This window comes from Canis lupus, chromosome X, assembly GCF_003254725.2.
Source record: "Canis lupus dingo isolate Sandy chromosome X, ASM325472v2, whole genome shotgun sequence".
Classification (NCBI taxonomy): Eukaryota; Metazoa; Chordata; class Mammalia; order Carnivora; family Canidae; genus Canis; species Canis lupus.
In genome coordinates, this window is record NC_064281.1 from 13743474 (window position 1) to 13763089 (window position 19616).

At 40.7% G+C, this 19616-nt stretch overlaps 1 protein-coding gene across 2 annotated transcripts in view; it reads left to right on the top strand.

Annotated features, from left to right (window-relative positions):
* NHS (NHS actin remodeling regulator) overlaps positions 1–19616 on the top strand; it is a 346600-nt gene that overhangs the window by 288233 nt on the left and 38751 nt on the right. For both annotated transcript variants that reach the window (XM_025437620.3, XM_025437614.3), the window contains exons 2-3: positions 5635–5787; positions 10604–10737. In XM_025437620.3, the coding sequence (XP_025293405.1) occupies positions 5635–5787; positions 10604–10737 (287 nt within the window). The remainder of the gene's footprint in view (positions 1–5634; positions 5788–10603; positions 10738–19616) is intronic.

Sequence of the window (19616 nt, forward strand, 5' to 3'; positions counted from 1 at the left end):
CAGGTGAACCCAGTGACCAGATCTGTGCTTTCAATACATCACTATGAATCAAGGTGTAGACAATTCCATTATATCCAGAGTTTGACAGGGGAATGAACTAAGTTCAGTCTATAAAGACTTTCTACTGCCCTGTGGACATTTCCTATAATGGTTTTCTCTTTCAGCATTTTGGGTTTATGGTGTCTGTATTTCTGGAATATGACAAATCTCCTGGGTACTTTCTGAAAGATTCATTCAGTTCTTGGCTATACCCAGTCCTATGGATGATGCAGACAGTAGCAGTTCTGAATCTTTTATTTTGATTTTGAGAAGCACTGGATATTTTTTATGTGGCAGACAGCCTACTCTACACCCGCCCCCAATCAGCCTTACTTTAGGCAAACATTTGAGTATTGGTTTGGGAAAGAGCAGCAGCAGCTTGGAAGCCAAACAGAGATGGTTTCTAGTCCCAGATCATCCATGGGCCAGGTGTATGAGACTTTGGAAACTGATGTACTTTCTCTGATGTCTGTTTCCTTAGCTGTAAAATGGGAGCAGTACTTTCATCTTTGGGTTGTGTGAAGATACCATGAATGTAATACACCTGATGTGCAGGTTAGCATGTGGCCAGAGCTCTCTCTGAGAGCCTAGTTAGACAGGAGAAATGATACATACAAATAACCTTTTTTCTGCTGTAGGGGTTAAAATGAGACATAGAGCCCTATTTCCTATTGTAGTCCATTATCTACCCCTTTTTTGAAGAGCAATAACAAAGGAAGAAGACAAGTACTAGACAAGGCAAGCAACTGGTGCTAGGGAAGCAGGTAAAATAGTGGGAGGGTGTATTAATGTTCTATTACTGCATAACAACATATCACAGATTTAGCAGCTTAAAATACCACCCATTTATTATCTTGCAGGTCTGGGGTCTGGACACAGTTTCACTGGGTCCTCTCCCCAGGGTCCCACCGAGCTACAATCAAGGCTTTGGTTGGGGCTGAGTTCTCATCTGAGCCCTGGGGGCTTCTCCCAAGCTCAGTGGTTGTTGGCAAAATGCATTTCCTTTAAATTGTAGGACTAAGGACCTCAGGTTCTAGAGGTTGTCCCCCGCTACTTGCCACACAGCCTTCTCTACAGTGTGGCAGTCTGTTTCTTCAGGGCTAGCAAGAGAAAGTCTTTGCTGCTTCTTGTCTTGTTTCTTTTTTTTTTTTTAAGAACTCAGCTGATTAGGCCAGATACACTCAACAAAATTATCTCCCTTTTGATTAACTCAAAGTCAACAGAGTAAGGATCTTAAAATCCCCATTGCCTGTCTTCTCATGTTTGTACCCTGTGTGGTCCCCCACCACCCTGAGTATAGGCAATGTAATTCACAGGGCACATACATGAGAGGACAGGAATCTTGGGGGCTATCCTAGAATTCTGCCTCCCACAGGGTGGGGGCAGGGGTCTCGATGTATCCAAATAAGCAGAGGAGAAACCTTATTGCTGCTCTTTGTGTCATTTTTATGAGAACAAACATCACTGGGAGTCCTAAGACCACTAGCTTCCAAGGCTGAGCCACAGTGTAATTGTTAGGGAAGAAAGGGGGGCATGGTGAGCCTGAAGATGTGGGACAGCTTTGAAATAAATGGCAGTGGTGCAATGAATTTATGAATGAGTGTATTCAGCTTTCGTTGAACTGTTACTTAGAGAAAGGAATAAATTTTAAGAAGGAAAATGGGAGTTTTCCCCTGGAAGAGCGGCATTAGTGCCTGTATGTCTGCCTCCAATGGACACATAATACTAGTTAATGCTCTGTAACCAAAGGACAAAACTGAAAGCAAAAGGATTAAAGAGTTTTCCTTCCCTTCTCCGTCTAAGAGATAAACACAATTGTGGCAACTGATGAGTGAAATGTTCACCTGCTAATGCATGGCAGAAATCCATTATAGCGTCTCAGCAGATAAAGAAAAAGACTGGATGGGGAGAGGTGAGAATTCCTAGTCCTGAGGCTGTCACTGAGAGAGCTGGTTCTTCCCAGGAACCATGACTTGGCTGCCTGTGCTGGAACTCCTGTGTTAGTCTTTGCATCTGCGAATCCACAGTCATGAGCAGCAGGCAGAGTTTTGCAGCCCAGAAACTCAGCACTGGCTTGCCCAGTAGGCACACTAAGAATGTCTTTAGGGCATTAGCAAAGCAGTGGTATCAAAGAATGCTTTTTTCAAATAACTTAATATTTGATAATGAGGAAAGAATTTTACAGAACTTCTTTACACTTATTTTATGATTGCTAATGTATGCTTTAACTTGGGGTTACCTATTGTAGAAAGGTGGAGATGGAGGAGTGGAGACTGATCTTTTTGGTGATAGAGCCTTTAGAAGTGTAGAGGTCTTAGACAATGTGAGTGATCTAATAGTAGAACAGAGGAGTCAGCCAGAGGACTCTTCTCCCAACCTACTGCTTCCAGGCACAATCCCATCAAAACCATTTTGCACAGAACCAGAGAACATACACTCCGGGAGGGCAAGAATTCCTGTGTCTTTTGTTCTGCGTTACATGGCAGCACTGTGCCTAGGACATAAGAGCTATTTGGAAAACATTCCAGGTTGTGGATAGATGTTTCCATTTTTGGCAGTTTCATCCCACTGCCCATCATGTTGCCCATCTCCCTTCATTCACATAAGATTCCAGGGCACCATGAGATAACACTTTCTGTTTCTCACAGATGCCTCATGATAAAAAATAATCTGAGGGCACTTTTCAAATATATAGATTACTAGGGCCTCTGTAAGAAATTCTGGCTCAGGAAGTCTAGGCTGGAGCCCAGTCATCTGTGTTTTTGACAAGCACTTCTGATGAGTCGTTTCTTCAGATGAACACTGAGATAAATAGCAGGAGCTCATCTCTTCCCCATACTAAGATTAAGGAACCATGGCCACTTGACCTGGTTTCTGAGGGGCTATCAAAAGTTAACATCCTAAAGTTCTGGTCATTGGTGCTGTGGGAACGAGGGACTATAAAAGTCTTCTAGTCTATCCCCAAGTCACCTGGGCTCAGCCCTGAACCCTGGTTCTTTCTTTCTTGAAGGGATAGGCCCAGGAGAGGAGGTGCTCAGGAGACCCTCTGCTCCTGGAACTGCCCAACTTCTTGGCCTCTTCTTTTCCCCAGGCAAGCTCTCTATTCAGTACCTTCTCCCAGCTGTCACTAGCACATGAATTCCCACCCACCTCTGCTAAGTTTGATAATGACTTTTGCCCTGTTACATGGCAGTTGACCTCGGCAGCCAGGCAGGGGCTGATTTTTTAGTCTTGGTCACTGAACCAGAGCATTCCTCTGAGGATAGCTAAACAAAGCCTCTGTCTTAGCAATCTTCACTACTTGACTCAGGAGAGAAGGGAGGCTCTGATCTAGATATGGCCTGGCCCTTTCTACCTCAAGGCCTCCCACACCTCATGTTAGGCCTAAAGAGACTGATTTCTCTCTTAGTGATTCCTCCTAGGTTTTCTTGTCCCCAGAACTCAGTGACCCCTGATTAGTTCACCAAGCACTTATGGTTTCCAAGGAAAGGGCTAAGGTTATAGAGTAACTCAAGGAAGAAAAGTTGCTGCCTTTATGTTTGGCCCCATAGAACTCTGCCCTAAAAATACTCTCCCCTATCCAGGAAGATAGTCCTGGGATCTCTAACCCTTGGGCCTGAATTCTTCTTAGATATTAAACACCAAAGAAGAAAAAAAATCTAGGTCAAAGGGAGTAATCTCCTTTGTAGCTGAAGGTAAGAGAATATAAGGGTATTCATGATTATGATTGTCCAAAAGAATAGCTACTTATAACTATTTAAACTTAAATTTTAAAAAAATTAAAAATTAAAATTGTTTAATAGCCAGTGTGGCTAGTGGCTACCACACTGGATGGCACAGCTAATAGAGCATTTCATCATCCCAGAAATTTCTGTTGCATGGCACTGTTTTATAGGTATGGCACTGTTCCCTTGACCCTGTACATGTGATATTTCTTTAGCATCTTTGGAAACATGTCTGTTTCTATTGGTGGTCCTTGTGATTTTGATGCATTATTCTAGAAAAAGAAAGACTACTGAAGACTGCATTAGAAAACAAAACCAAGGGATACTTGGGTGGCTCAGTCGGTTAAGTGTCCAACTCTTGATTTTGGGTCAGGTCATGCTCTTAGGGTTGTGGCTCAAGCCCTGTGTTGGGCTCTGTACTGAGCACAGAGCCTGTGTAAGATATTCTCCTTCCTTTGTCCCCCTCTCCACAACCCCACTAGCACACATGCTCGTTCTCTCTCTCAAAAAATAAAATAAAAATTAAAGAAAAGAAAACCAAAACTAATTGCCATAAATGCACTACTGGCTAGGGGGAGAGGGGATTAATTATCAAAAGATTGTATCTTCCCCAGTTTTCTTCTATTTCCTTTCTACAAAAGTATCTTCCCTCCTTTTCCGTTTGTCTTTATGCTTTATCTGTGGAGTAGCTTGTTCTGTGTAAGGCTTCCCAAAGTGAAATGGTAAACCAGACTTCAAAAAAGAAAAGGATTGGAGAAGAACCAAGACTCTTTGGGGTACAGGAATAAACTGTTGGGCAGAACATGCTCAAATCATCCACTTGGGAAAAGAAGGAAAGAAGCAGAAGGAGACAATGAGACTGGGAGGAGCAGGGGTCTGTTCGGGATAGCAGGTCTGGCAGGTAAAGCACTCTGGGCCAGTTCTTACCATTCCTGAGGCTGGCAAGCTGCCCAAGTGTTCCTCTGTAGTAATTTCCTAACCAGAATCTTCCTGCCTAGGACCAGCTCCTCCCATGAGAATTCATCTGAAGATAAATTTATCTGAGGGTCACTCATAGGTGATCCCCATCCTAGGCTCAGTATGTACATGAAGACCGAGGGTGTGTTTTGGGGAACGAGGCCTCTTTCCCTGATGTTTTGGATGCATTGCAAGGATAGTACCCTTCTCCTCACCTGCACTGTCTGTGGTTTCCTCACTTACCACCCAGTACCCCTGTAATGGGTTCTTCAGTGCTTGTCCTCTTCCCCAGATGAAACTAAGGAAACTGAGCAATGCTTCGAAAGATGGCAGGCTATGGAGTTGGCAGGTTGGAGGGCAGGATAAGGTGAAATAGTAAGGGTTGGGGGCCAGGGATTAGAGGAGACAGAAAGCAGAGCAAGGGAGTTGCAAAGTTCCGGTGGGCATCAGGAGCAGGTGTGCAGAACTATAATTCTGAGGCTCTGTGGCCAAAAGACTGGAATTAGGGTGACCTTTCTGACTCACAGTCAAGGCTTTTCTCTGCATTCCTGGAAGGCAGGACCACTCCCCCTCTCCAGTCCCACTCCCAAGCATGGATGGACAAGAGTCTGTCCAGGTTGATGCGCGACTGTGTCACAGAGTACAAAGAGGTGTTGAAAGAAAGCTGGTCACAGGCAAATGGTTGGTGTCCTGGGGTCTCCCATCCCTTAGCTTGGGGGCAAAGGCTGTCTCTTTCCATACCATAAGCTACAAACCTTCTTTCTCCAACCTTGAGTGCGCTCTTACTGTGAATGCAGCTCTCTGGACTTGCACTCCACCCGGCCTCCAGCCCTGTTCCCCACCCCAGGGTCTGCCAGATGCACAGTTTAAAGCTTGTGATGTATAATGCCCCATTTCTATCTTTGTCTTGCAGCTGTATCCAACCTGGACATTGAGAGTAAGCTGAGTGTATACTACCGTGCACCATGGCACCAGCAGAGAAACATCTTCCTCCCAGCCACAAGGCCACCCTGCGTGGAGGAACTGCATCGCCATGCCCGGCAGAGCCTGCAAGCCCTGCGCAGAGGTAACTGATCATGGGCTTGGGGGGCTTTTCAGGGAGAGAACTCAGAGCCTGTCCCATCTAGGGGCTGTTCTCCATCCCATCGGTTCCAACACCTCCTGTTGTTATAGCAAGTACTTTAAAATGCTCCCTTTTTCACACTGAAATGAAATTCATGGGTAATATACCTGTTTATACACATAATAGAAATAGCACCATGGTCTAAATATGAGAATTTAAAAGGAAAATGATCTATAATATTTGTAATATACAAATGCCTAGGAATGACTACACTAGAAGACAACCAGAACTTCCCTCAGGGGATGTGCTCCTGTTGAGAACCAGTGATCTGGTCCATTCTATAGCAGAGCACTTGGAGGCCTAGAGAGGTCAGAAAACTTGCTCAGGGTAACAGGCAGCCCATTAGGTGGAGTGCCAAGACCCAGATCCAGGCCTCCAGACCTTCAGCCAGAGCTTTTTTCCTCCTCACCATACACTGTGTCCTAGGAAAATAAATATTTCTATTTCTCTTTCTCTCACAGTCCTGAGAAAGCCAGAGATCGGCATACAGCAGGCAAGGTAGAAGATAACAGCCTTCTCTTACTTTTCAGTGACTTAAAACCATTGTAGTTAGGACAAGGAGATTAAAAACTGGCATCACCCTTTTAGAGCCCCCTAAGTTGGGTATCAGAAGTTGGCACGCCAGCTTTTTTGGCCTTTAGATTTTTGCTATAGAGACAGATGGTATCTGTACATTCAGTGTCTTTGTTCTGAATCCCCTGTGCTCCTTTAAGGAAGGGTATTTTCCAAAGGTATTACAATTCAAATAAAACATCTTAACGTCACTGTGAGGATGGATAAAGGACACATTTGTTTTCAGCTTATTTTCTTCCATATGTTTATGGCTTCTCCCTTTTCCCATATCCCTAATCTTTTCCCCCTTTAATGAAAGAATTAACCTACTAATATCCCTAATGCAAGTGCTTCTAAAAATTCCCCTTGAAAGGAGAGAAAATGAGTGGGAAAAATCAGAGAGGATGGCAAAACACGAGAGACTCCTAACTGGGAAATGAACAAGGGGTAGTGGAAGGGAGGTGGGCAGGGGGATGAGGTGACTGGGTGACAGGGACTGAGGGGGGCACTTGACGAGATGAGCACTGGGCGTTATATGTTGACAAATCGAACTCCAATAAAAAATATACAAAAAAATAAAAAATAAAAATTCCCCTTGATTATTGGTAGCAGATACTGTGACACTCGTAGTAAAGACTGATGACCAGTATTCTCTAGAATATCTCTGGCATTTTTACTATTCACTTTGATTTTTTTAAATTGAGTCACTTTGGGCAGCCCTGGTGGCTCAGTGGTTTAGTGCCGCCTTCAGCCTAGGGCGTGATCCTGGAGACCTCAGATCAAGTCCCACGTCAGGCTCCCTGCATGGAGCCTGCTTCTCCCTCTGCCTGTGTCTCTGCCTCTGTGTGTGTGTGTGTGTCTCTCATGAATAAATAAATAAAATCTTTTAAAAAATGACAAAAAAATAAAATAAAATAAATTGAGTCACTTCGATCTTATAGTTAGCTAAAAAGTCCTTCTTTACCAAATTTTTAGTGCAAGCCACCTTCTGGAAATCTTAACATATTCACCATTCCTTTGCAGCCACGATTAGGCACTGTTCCCATAATAATGTCTTTTGCATCCTCACAGTCGTGCCTCTTATAAGCTGATATCATCACTAACCTCTTGTAAGCCTGTCTTCTACCATTAATCCATGAGCAACTCAAGAGCTAGGATGATGTATTATTAATTTTTTTATTCAAATCACTTAACATGAACCTGACATAGAGTAGGTCCTCAATGAATGTATGTGTAAGTAAATCAAATTCTGTAGAAAACTGGTTGAGCATTGAGGGCATAGAATGATGACAGAGGAATTTGATCATTCTCACTAAATACCTTCTCTGATCCCATCATCAGAAAGCTTGAGTTACGTGAGCCCTTTAGACATAATTATTTTTATCCCTTTATTATTATTCATAAGTCATCCCTGATTAGATTTTTCCAGATTCAACCAGATAACATTAAGCTGCTTGTAAGCTATCACATTTCACTGTGTTGTCGGGTTTGGACTTAATGACAGAACTGAGGAACAGCAAGTGCCAATATCAATTTTCTCAGAACTTCCTCCTGGGGGCTGAGAGAGGGATATAAGGCCTCCTGGGGTTTGGGAAGGAAGACTGTGGAGCTGCATGTTGTCATCCATAGACTGGCTTTCTTTGAGGTTGTCTTAACAGCAAATCTTGGGTGTAGTAGTTTTAATAGCACTGCAGAGAGCCATAAACAGGAGTTATAGGCATCATAGAATTAAAAACATGCAGTGTGGAATTAAAATTAGAAAGCGACTTTTTTTTTTTTTTTTTTTTTTTTAACCTTGTCCAAGAAACAGTAGCTTAGTGGTGCATTCATCAGAATACCACTTCTGCCATCTGGTGGTCATGTGTAATACCTACCAGACAGCGACCTTGCTCAGCAAATGCCGCAGTGAGCTTCCCTGGGGGTTCTCTATTTGGACAGCTGGAAGATCCTGGCTTCCACCAGGAGTGAGTGGCTAATGAAGCACAGACGAGCAAAGCTGTGGTGGCAGAAGCGCTGTGCTCCTTTTGAAGATGAGGCTAGAAGGAGAAAGCTAGAGTGGGGGGGGCACTGAGATCAGAACCTAGAAACTGGCTGTTTTCAAGATCTGCTCCATAGCAAATCTCTCAACAAAGCCTACTGAGGCCCAAGCATTGTGCTAAACCTAGGATTCAGAGAGCGATAACAAATATTTGGTCCCTGTCCACAAGGAATGCCTGTCTAGTGAAGGAGACAGACAAGTAATCAGGTAATTTCAACACAGTGATATGGATGCTCAGAGGAAAGGCACTAAATCATGCTAAGGAGCTTCAGAGAAGGCTACCCAGAGCAAGTTGCACCTCAGTGGATTTCATATTATTTAGCATCTGATTCCTCTTTTTTCCCCTTTTTTCTTAGCAATTCTTTATACTCAGAGCCAATAATAGCTTTAAATGACACCATCATTTATGTTTGTAAGACAGGGAGAGCTAAGTAGCTCTAAAGAGATATTTTTATTTTATATTTTCTTTCAAGTTTCAGGGCTGAGGTCTAAGTTCCAGTGGTCTAAAGGAATAAGGAGCAAGAGTCTGCACAGATGAATGTTCTCCCTACCACAATGCCAGAAAAAAAGTATTATTAGGGAGCCATTAATCTAGTGTGCCTCCTCCCAGCCTAGGGCAAATGAAAGAGAGAGATTTAAGAAAGTGTAGGAAGGGAGCAACTAAATGGGAAATTAAGTTGATGTCTCCCTACTGACTCCTGTCCTCCAACCTTTTCCTCACCAGTGATACCTGTATTCTACTCCTCATTAGGAATTTTAAAATGTAACTCTTGCCTTACACTGTCCATTTAGAAAAGCCCACGTTTGCTTGCAAAGAAAAAAGAGGGTTGCACTGGAGGTAGGCACTTTGGCAAGGAAGACATTTATCTCAAAAGGTCTTTCTGATACGCACTGGCTATGGAGGCAGTTTAGTAAAGAGGACCTGTAAAGTGACTTTGTATCTTGGTCATATTGTGTGTGTGTATGTGGGGGGGTGTCACAAGATCTCAGGCCCTGGGCATGAATGCAGGCTGGATTTTGCAGGCAGGGTGGCCATTAGTGTTGGCCCGTGTGTTAGGCAGGGTGAGCTCTGTAGCTCACGGAGGCACCCAGTTCCTAAACTGTGCTCTTCATGTCTGAGTGATTCTTGTTACCAAGGCAGGACCACTTCATCCCCCAAATAGAAACTTCTTGGCTTTCCCCAGGGGTAGCTTTATTCCTAAATCAGACAACTTTGATCCTTGGGATTCCCTTACTTTCTCTAGGAGCCTAGGATTTCAAAGCCCTCTGAGTGTTACAAATGACAAAGCTTAGATGGCTGCCATGGTGTGCCGGTCACTGGCTCTCTAGAAAAGAAAACATAGATAGATAAATGGATATATGATAGAAAGATAAATAAAAGCCCTGATTTGTAACACTCATTAATTTCTGTGATGTAAATACCTCCACCGTGGCCTCTTTCAAGCTACCAAGAGTTTAAAAACTGGCTTGCTGGGCAGCCCCGGTGGCGCAGCAGTTTAGCGCTGCCTGCAGCCCAGGGTGTGATCCTGGGGATCCTGCATCGAGTCCCGCGTCGGGCTCTCTGCATGGAGCCTGTTTCTCCCTCTGCCTGTGTCTCTGTCTCTCTCTCTCTGCATCTCTATGAATAAATAAATAAATAATCTTTAAAAAAATAAAAATAAAAAAATAAAATAAAAACTGGCTTGCTGACTTCCTCAGCACAAAGCAGTCAGCACTTGTGAGCCAGTGTGAGCCAACTCCCGTCACCTCCTGGATGGCTGTGAGCACTTGTTCCTGCCACTCCCCAGGCCGTTCTGGCATGTCTGTGCCTACCATCCACTCTAGCATCAAAGGCAGCAAATCTTCCAGCATTGTTCTAGACTTTGGGGGGGGGGGCTCATGTAGTTTTGAAATGAGGCATGCTGAAAATATACTGCTTTTTCCAAACTCAGAGTGAGCCATCTTGTACAAAGATTATGAGATGGACCCACTAAAATATAAGTGCCTGTCTTCATATTAATGTGAAGTGGAAGTTTAGTTTGAAATCATGCTGAAAATCTTATGTGGTATATAGGTGAGCCAGATTAGCAAAAACTTACTTTTTCTAGCCTTTTGCTTACCCTCCCAAGGGGGAAAGAAAAATGGAAAATGCCAAGGATGTTTCTGTATTATTGCTTTTTCTACCCCCAGAACACCGGAGCCGAAGTGATCGCCGGGAGCAGAGAGCCGCTGCCCCCCTTTCTGTAGCAGCTCCTCCACTGCCAGCCTATCCACCAGCTCACAGCCAGAGGAGGCGTGAAGTTAAGGACCGGCACTTCTTAACGGTGAGCTTGGTGGCCAGCCAGAAGCCCTGGCCTTGCTCATCAGGAAGCATGAGTGGGTCTTGGGAATCCATTTCCTTCCTCCTAGTAGAGGAGGCTAGGCCACTTAAGAGAGCAAGTTATAGGCATTTGAGAAAGACTGGATTCTTTTTCCTCTTTCATTCATGCCTCTTTTGGGGAATAGAGTAGGGTTACAGAAGTATTTTTTTTAGTTACCTGATTGCATAATGCAGAACAAGGCAATAATAATCAAGGGCTCTAAAATCAGGGGGAATATTTTGCTTCAAATACTAGTTTTTCTGCATATAAGCTGAAAGATTTAGGGCAAGTTGCTTCTTTGTCCTCAGTTCCCTCATCTGTAATATGGCGATATTAATAGCATCTAGCTCATCAACCTTGAGAGTTAAGAGAGATAAGGCATGGAAAGAATGTAGCATGGTGCCTGGCACAGAGTAAGACCTCAATTAATGTTAACTGTAACTGGTCAGGTGATAGTGTAGATGACTTGGTGTGGATGAAAAAAATCACCATTTGAAGATGGGCGATGTCATTATCTTATGCTTCCCTATTCAATAAGGGAGGCTAGTTCTGCAGGGTAAGCAGTTATCGGTGTGTTTTCATCACTGCTGCTGATTTCTGCTTTCCCTGGGTGGAAGTGGCTATAACTTAGCCCAAGCCCCATGTATGAATTACAGATGAAGCTAAGCCCAGCTTGGAACACCTACAAACACCATCACCACAAGTGTGCTTTGTAAAGCCTCGGTGGGGATAGGTGAGCACTTTGTACATCTGAGGAGGGCATCGCTCAAGTCAGGGGCTATGACTTCCGTGACCAAATCAGCCTATATGGCTGCTGGTATGGCTGGATCCCTTGTCATTACAGTTTGAGGCCCAAAGTCTAAAGAAGTTACAAGTGTGGGTCCAAGTTGAGGTTTTTCTTGAAATTAAGTTTGTATGTATAGTAATAAACCCTGCACCCTTATGGCTTTTACAATATACAAAATAGATGCAAAATATTTGGACTGCATGATGCCAAACATCCAGCTGAGAACAGGCTTCATCTAAATGAATTTGCGTTAGAACTAACATATCCAGACAAAATAGTGAATGACACTGAACAATACACAGATATTTTTCCTACTTGTGGCTGCATGGTAGGCTCCATGTCCTTCAGGCTCATCGAGTCCACTCAGTGCCATGTCACACTCAACTACATTACTGCAGTGCAGCCCAGGGATAAGAAAGGAAGGTGAGAGACTCTTAGGGCTTTATAGGTCTTTATATAGAGCACTTACACATGCTAGTGATTTGTTGTAAAAGCCCCTGCTTGACAAAAGTTCTTATTAATCTCAAATCTGCTTGCTAAAGCATTTGCTTTTAATGAGGCATTTTCTGCATAAAAATGCCAAAAATATTTTTCCATTCATTATAACATGTTTTTTGGTTCATTAAGTTGTTTTTTCAGGAGGGCAGGTGGGAGAGAATAATGTTGAGCATTTACAGAAATGACATAAAAATATCACCATTTGTCATAATCTTCATAATTTTTAATAACATCTAAATACCAAAGTAGGCTACAGGAAAAAGCCTAAAATAATGAATAACAATGAGGGTGTTCCTTCATTTACCCAACAAATGTCAATAAGAGGAGGAGTCTAGATCATACTTATGTAAACCAGAAAGTGATCTTAGATGATAATACTTAAAATCTCCCCAATTACTTAGAAATACTGTTTCATTTATTTAATTGAGTTTGGGTCACCAATTTCACTGGAAGGTTTTCTCATTCAAGTTATATCCCTTGGACCTGGAAGTGACTCAGAATAGAACACAGTTCTATGCACCAAGCTTACAAGGGCTGTATATTGCTGCAAGAGAAAAGGCTGCAATTATAGGGACAGGAAATTTGCCACCAAATTGCTGGACAGACATTTTCTTAGCAATAGAAAAAAAGCATTCATAATGAGATTCTGATACACAGTCTTCCACAACTCTGCAAACTGTCATACTGTAGTTTGGTCATTAATGGTACAGACTGTGAAATCAAACTGCCTGGATTTGAATACCAGCTCTACCATTTATTAGCTGTATGACCCTGAACAAGTTAATCATTTCAGTGTCTCAAGGATAATAGTACATTATAAATTTGAAACAAAGACTAAATGTGTTAATATATATAAATAGTACCTAATGCATAATAAGCACTCAACATGTATTAGACATCATCATGATCATTGTTAATAGCCAATCAATTTCATGAATTATCAGTGATCTAGTACTAAGATTATGAGTCTAACTAGGTTTAAATCCCAGCTCTACATTTTTTTTGGTTGTGTGATTTTGAAAAAGTTGAGTCCCAGTTTCTTCATCTGTAAAATGGGGATAATGACGTCAATTTTACAGGGTTGTTAAGATTTAATACAGTGTTATGTAAATACAATTAAATTGTATGTGTATGAAATAGTGCCCGGTATAGTGCCTAAAACACACAAATATCTCAATCTATATTCATAATCACTTATAATCAAACTCTTTAACCATCAAATGAAAAGCCTATAACATATACTCCCATATAAGATTGGAGGAAGTATAAGTTGTTACACTCTTTCTAGAGGGCAATTTCCCAATATTTATCAAACTATAAGAGATTATATTATGCTAAGTGAAATAAGTCAGACAAACACCATATGATTTCACTTTAAAAACCAAAACAAATGAACAAACAGAAGCAGAAACAGATCCATAAACAAACTGATGGTTGCCAGAGGGAAGGGAAAGGGAAGATGGGTAAAATGGGTGAAGGGCAGTGGGAGGTAAAAGCTTCCATTCATTATGGAATGAGTAAGTCATGGGGATAAAAGCTGCAGCATAGGGAATATAGCCAATGGTATTGTAATAGTGTTGTATGGTGACAGATGGTAGCTACACTTTTGGTGAACATAGCATAATGTAGGATAGATTTGACACATCACTGTTGTACACCTGAAACTAATGTAACACTGTGTCTTAATTATACTTCAATAAAAAAATAAATAAAAGTGGCAAAAAAAAACCCTATAAGACGGGGCGCCTGCCTGGCTCGTCAGTGGAGCATGAATCTCTCAATCTTGGAGTTGTGAGTTTAAGCCTCACATTAGGTGTAGAGATTACTTAAAAAAATAAAATCTTTACCAAAAAAACCCTTTAAGATATTCATACCCTTTGATCTAGCAATTCTATGTCTAGGAATTTATCCTAAGACAATGCTAAGATTTATTCACTAGGATATTCATCGAAGTACTGTTTAGAACAGGAAAAATAGTTACAAATATCTTAAATATCCAAAAGTAGGTACTTAATAACTTCTGATATATTCATAGGATAGACTATAATATCAAAAAGAGTGTTATAAAAGAATATTCAATGACATGGAAAATGTATATATTTTATCGGAGATTTTTAAATAGGGTATAAAATTGTGTATGGTATGAGCTCAAAAATATCTAGGAGTGTATACATACATACATGCATAGTAAAAAAGGCTGTGAGGGTATATACCTGTGATTCCCAAGCTGTGTGATGAGGTTCTCCAGGGCACTGTAGTAAAATCCTAAGGGTGCATTGGAATATTTTAAATTTTCAAGAGGTACAGTGTCCTCTGTCTGTTTATATCTGGTGATGGCTCCAAGGTAGCCTCATAGCTCTTCCAAGTGGAAAGAGGGGATGCTTAGTTTCTTGACATGTAATTTAAATCAGAAGTTCTCCAAAAGGAACGCAAAGGAAACTCACCAGCCAATTTAACTTAAAACCCACTGTCAGCTGAAAATTCAAGGTTTATCTCACAATTTTAAAGCCCATCTGGGAATCCTCCTCCTTCAAGGGTAGCAAAGGAGATGATCTCAGGCCCAGATGGTTTTCCAGAGGAATTCTACTAAACCTTCCAAGTCCAGATAATTCCAATAATCTATAAATAGTTTCAGAATATTGAAAATAAAGTAGAACTTCTCCATTTCTTTTATGAAGATTTTATGAAGGTACAGAATAGAAGGAATAGAGGAGGAGGGAACTATAGACCAGTATCATTCAGATTATTAATGTGGAAATAAATTAAATGTTAGCAAACAGTTTACCACATTAATAAATTACTATACCATGACTAAATGTGATTTATTCTAAGAATGGAAGGTTGGTTCAATATTAAGAAATCTATTGGTGTCATATACCATATTAATTGATCTAAAGGAAAAAACCCCATATGATTATAGATGCTAGAGAGACCTTACAAAATTCAATACCTATTCTTTATAAAAAGACGAGAAAATAAAAACTGAGTGGTACTTCATTAACACAATTAAATATATATACCTTAGTCCTAAAGCCAGTCTCTTAATGGGGAAACACTAGAGGCATTTCCACGAAAATCAGGAACAAGGCAAAGATGTTCACTATCTCTGCTACTAATTAACATTATACTAGAAAGATTAATCAATGCAGTTGGACAAAATAAATCAATTACAGGCATAAGAATTGATAAGAAGTAAAGCTATGTCTAGTTGCAGATGATATGATACTATAGGATTTTTCTGGTAAAGAATCAATGATAAAACTAACTCAAACACTAAAAGAATTCAGTAAGGTAGCAGGATACAAACACACAAAAATCAATACCCTTCATTTACACAAATGATAGCCAGTTAAAAGACCTAATAGTAGAGAAAACTCCATTTACAGAAATAACAAAGAAGATTAAATACTTAGAAATTAATTTACCAGAAATGTGCAAAGCCTGTATGGGAAAAACTATAAAGCATTCCTAAAAAACACAAAATTAGACTTTCTCAAATGGAAGGATGTCCCCTATTCTTAGAAAGTATGATTCAGCATTATAAGCAGATCAGTTCTATGCTAATTTATAAATTTAACGCAATCTCACTAAAAATACCAATAAGCTTTCTTTTAAAAGGAGTTAGACCCATTGATACTAACGTTCTTATGGAAAAACAAACATACAAGAATAGCCAGGAAAACAGTGACAAAGGAAACCAATAAGGGGTAAGTAACTCTACTGGGCACTAAAATATCTTTAAAGCCTTTATGATTACATTAGTGTGGTACTAATATATGAATAGAAAAATATACCAGTAGAAAAAAATAAAAATATAACAGTAGGAAAGAATACAAAGTCCAGAAATCAACCTGAATATATATGAAAACATAATCTACGATAAAGGTAGTATCCCAAAACACTGAGGCGAAAGATGGGAGTTTTTAAAATGATGCTGGAACAACTGGGTAGCCACTTGGTAAAAGAAAACATTTCATCAGAGTTTCTCAACCTCAGCATTATTGATATTTTGAATCAGATAATTCTTTGCTGTGGGGGCTGTCCTGGGCACTATGTGATGTTTAGCAGCATGCTTGGCCCCTATCCAAGAGATGCCAGGAGCACTCTTCCCTGTAGTTTTGACAACTCAAAATGTCTCCAGACACTGCCAAATGTCCCCTAGGGAGACAAAATTGCTCCTGGTTGAGAACTATGTAATTAGATCCATACCTCACACCAAGCACGAGATTAAGCTCCTAATGGATCAGAGACCTAAACATAAAAAATGAAACATACAAATGTACTAGAGGGAAATAGGGGTGAATTATTCTTTAACCTCAGACTGTGAAAAGGCTTTCTATCTCTGACTCAAAATACAAAGGCAGAAAAGAAAAGATTGATAAATCTGAACAGTAAATATTTTGCATGCCCAAATTTTCTCAAAAATTGGGAGAAAATATGTGCAATATGTACCATGGACAAAGGACTAATATCACTAGTAGATAAATACCTCTTCAAAATTGAGAGATAAAGAAAAGAACAAAAACCTGGTAGAAAAATGGAGGAAAAGCATTGAATAGACCATCCAATAAATGCATAAAAATGTTGCTTAAACTTAAGAAAAACTGTTCAAACTTACTCATAATTAGAGAAATGCAAACAACACTGAGGAATCATTTATGACCTGATTGGCAAAAATTAATGTGACAACATAATCTATTGGTGAAACTGGGGGGAAACAGTCACTCACAAACATTGCTGGTGAGAATGCAAACTTGGCACAACCTACCTGGAGGGGAATTTGGCGATGTCTAACAAAACTACATATATGCTTACTTTTCACCCTAGTAATCCCACTAAACAGATACATCTAATGATACAAAAAGATTAATCATTGCAGTGTTGCTTAAAATCACAAGATCTTGTAAAGAACCAGGAAGCCTATATAGAGATGAAGATACTGATCTATTGGTGACATTAGCCCATTTTCTGTGGCACCTGTACCTGTACTGGCAGAATGAACTATGGGACACCCACACAATGGAGTACTATGCAGTGGTAAAACAAATGAGGAAGATCTTTCTTCCAGTGATTTCCAGGACATATTCTTAAGTGAAAAAGGCAAAGCCCAAGGTTCCAGCACAAGATGGCAATCAATGTTGGAAGGCCCTGAACTGACCTCCTGCATAGAACACAGTGAATTATACCTATTAATAGAACAATTCCTCCTGAAGAACTGAGGGCTGACTGAACAGCTTCTGAACAATCAAAGATGGAGAGAACAGCAAGACAGAGTCACAGTAACAAAGGGGACCCTTGTACCCACACTGTGAAAAGCAGTGGGGATGGATAGTACTGAGGAACTCGGAACAGATCCCTCCGTCTTTGGGCACAGAAAAAAAGCCACAGTTTTAAAGAGCAACTAGCATATAAAAGACACAACACTAGAACTCTGCCAAGTAGTGGAGGAGCTGTAGGAATGTTCTCCTAGTCAGGGGATTGGAGAACTACACAGTTTATGTTCTCACACCACGTTAAAAGCCTAAAATGGAACAGGGTCCACATTCCATAACGGCGAGATCTGGTCCTCACAGGGAGCTTGCAACTTCAGCAAGCTAAGGGTCCACAAGCCCACACTAGCCTCAGCTGTGCTGAAGCACAGGAAAAAAAAAAGCCAAGTTTAAAATGGCTAAGTAGCGGTGGGAACATTCTCTTTGCCTCCACCTTAAAAGCCCAGAAAGGAACAGAATCCAGATGCTGTAAGTGGTGGGTCTGGATGCCATAACTGGCAGGTTTGGTCATCACCAGGAGCTTTTGATCTCAGCAAGCCCAGGGTCTGCAAGACCACACCAACCCTGGTCACAATGGGACCCAGAAAAAAAAAAGCCATAGTTTAAAATGGCAGAAGAACAGCTGGGATTCTCTCCCCCCGCCCCCTTCACCATAAAAGCCCAGACCAGAAGAGGGTTTGGCTTACAGTGATCGTACAAACTCAGCTAGCCTAGGATCCATAAGCCCACAATAGCCCACAACTACTCTGTGGTATTGGGGCACAGAAAATAAGCCATATTTTTGTTTTTAATTGAAAAAAATATTTTATTTTTTTTAAATTTGTCTTGTTTGGTTTTTTATTTTTATTTTTTAATTTTTTAAAAGATTTTATTTATTCATAAGAGACACACACACACAGAGACAGAGACAGTGACACAGGCAGAGGGAGAAGCAGGCTCCATGCAGGGAGCCCAATGTGGGACTCAATCCTGGGACCCCAGGATCACGCCCTGTGCCAAAGGCAGGCGCCAAACCGCTGAGCCACCCAGGGATCCCCCTGGGGTTTTTTTGTTTTGTTTTCTTTTGCTTTTCTTCTTTTCCTCTTCTTTTAAAAAATGTTTTTTCTTTATGTTTTCTTCTTTCTATAAAAAAACCCCACAGCTTAAAAGAGAAACTAACATATACAGCCACAGCTCCAGCCAGCCAGCAATAGTCACCAAACAGAGTCTACAGAGGGGACAACATACACAAGACCACTCCTTCAGTTTTAGGAGAAGTAGCCTTTCTGCCTAATCCATAGAAATACCAAAAGTCAAGCAATATGCTCCAAAAGAGAGAAAAAAGATAAAAACCTCAGAAAAAGAATGAAATGAAACCGAGATAAGCAATATGCCTGATAAAGAATTTAAAGTAATGATCATAAAGATAATCAGTGGACTGGAGAAAAGAGTGGAAGAATTCAGTAAGCCCTTCAATAAAGATTTAGAAAATACTAATAAGAGCTAGTCAGAGTTTAAGAATACAGTAACTGAAATAAAAAAAAAAACCACTAGAATCAATAGATTAGAGCAACCTAGAAGACAGTGTAATGGAAAGCACACAAACTGAGCAGAAAAAGAGAAAAGAATTTTTTTTAAAAATTTTATTTATTTACCTGAGAAAGAGAACACAAGCAGGGAGGAGGATCAGAGGGAGAAGCAGACTTTCTGCTGAGCAGGGAGCCTGATATGGAGCTCAATCCCAGGACACTGGGGTAATGACCTGAGCCAAAGGCAGATGCTTAACCACCTGAGCCCCCAGGTGCCCCAAGAAAAGAATTTTTTTAATGAAGCCATATTAAGAGATCTCTTGAACATCAAGCAAACAAACATTTATGTTATAGGGGTCCCAAAAGAAGAGAGAGAGAGAAAGGTGTAGAAAACTTATTTGAAGAAATAACTGAAAACTTCCCTAACCTAGAGAAAGAAAGATATTCACACCCAAGAAACACAGAATTCCAAACAATATGAACCCAATGAGGTCCACACCACGACACACAATAATTAAACTGTGAAAAGTTAAAGAGAATTTTAAAAGCAGCAAGAAAGAATTAAAAAGTTACCTACAAGGGAAAACCTATAAGGCTATCAGCTGATTTCTCAGCAGATACTTTTCAGGGGTAAAGGGAGTGTATGATATATTTAAAGTGCTTGAAAGGAAAAAAAACCCTGCAACCAAGAATACTTTACTGGCAAGGTTATCATTCAGATTTGAAGGCGAGATAAAGTTTCCCAAACAAATTAAAGATAAAGGAATTTATCACCACTAA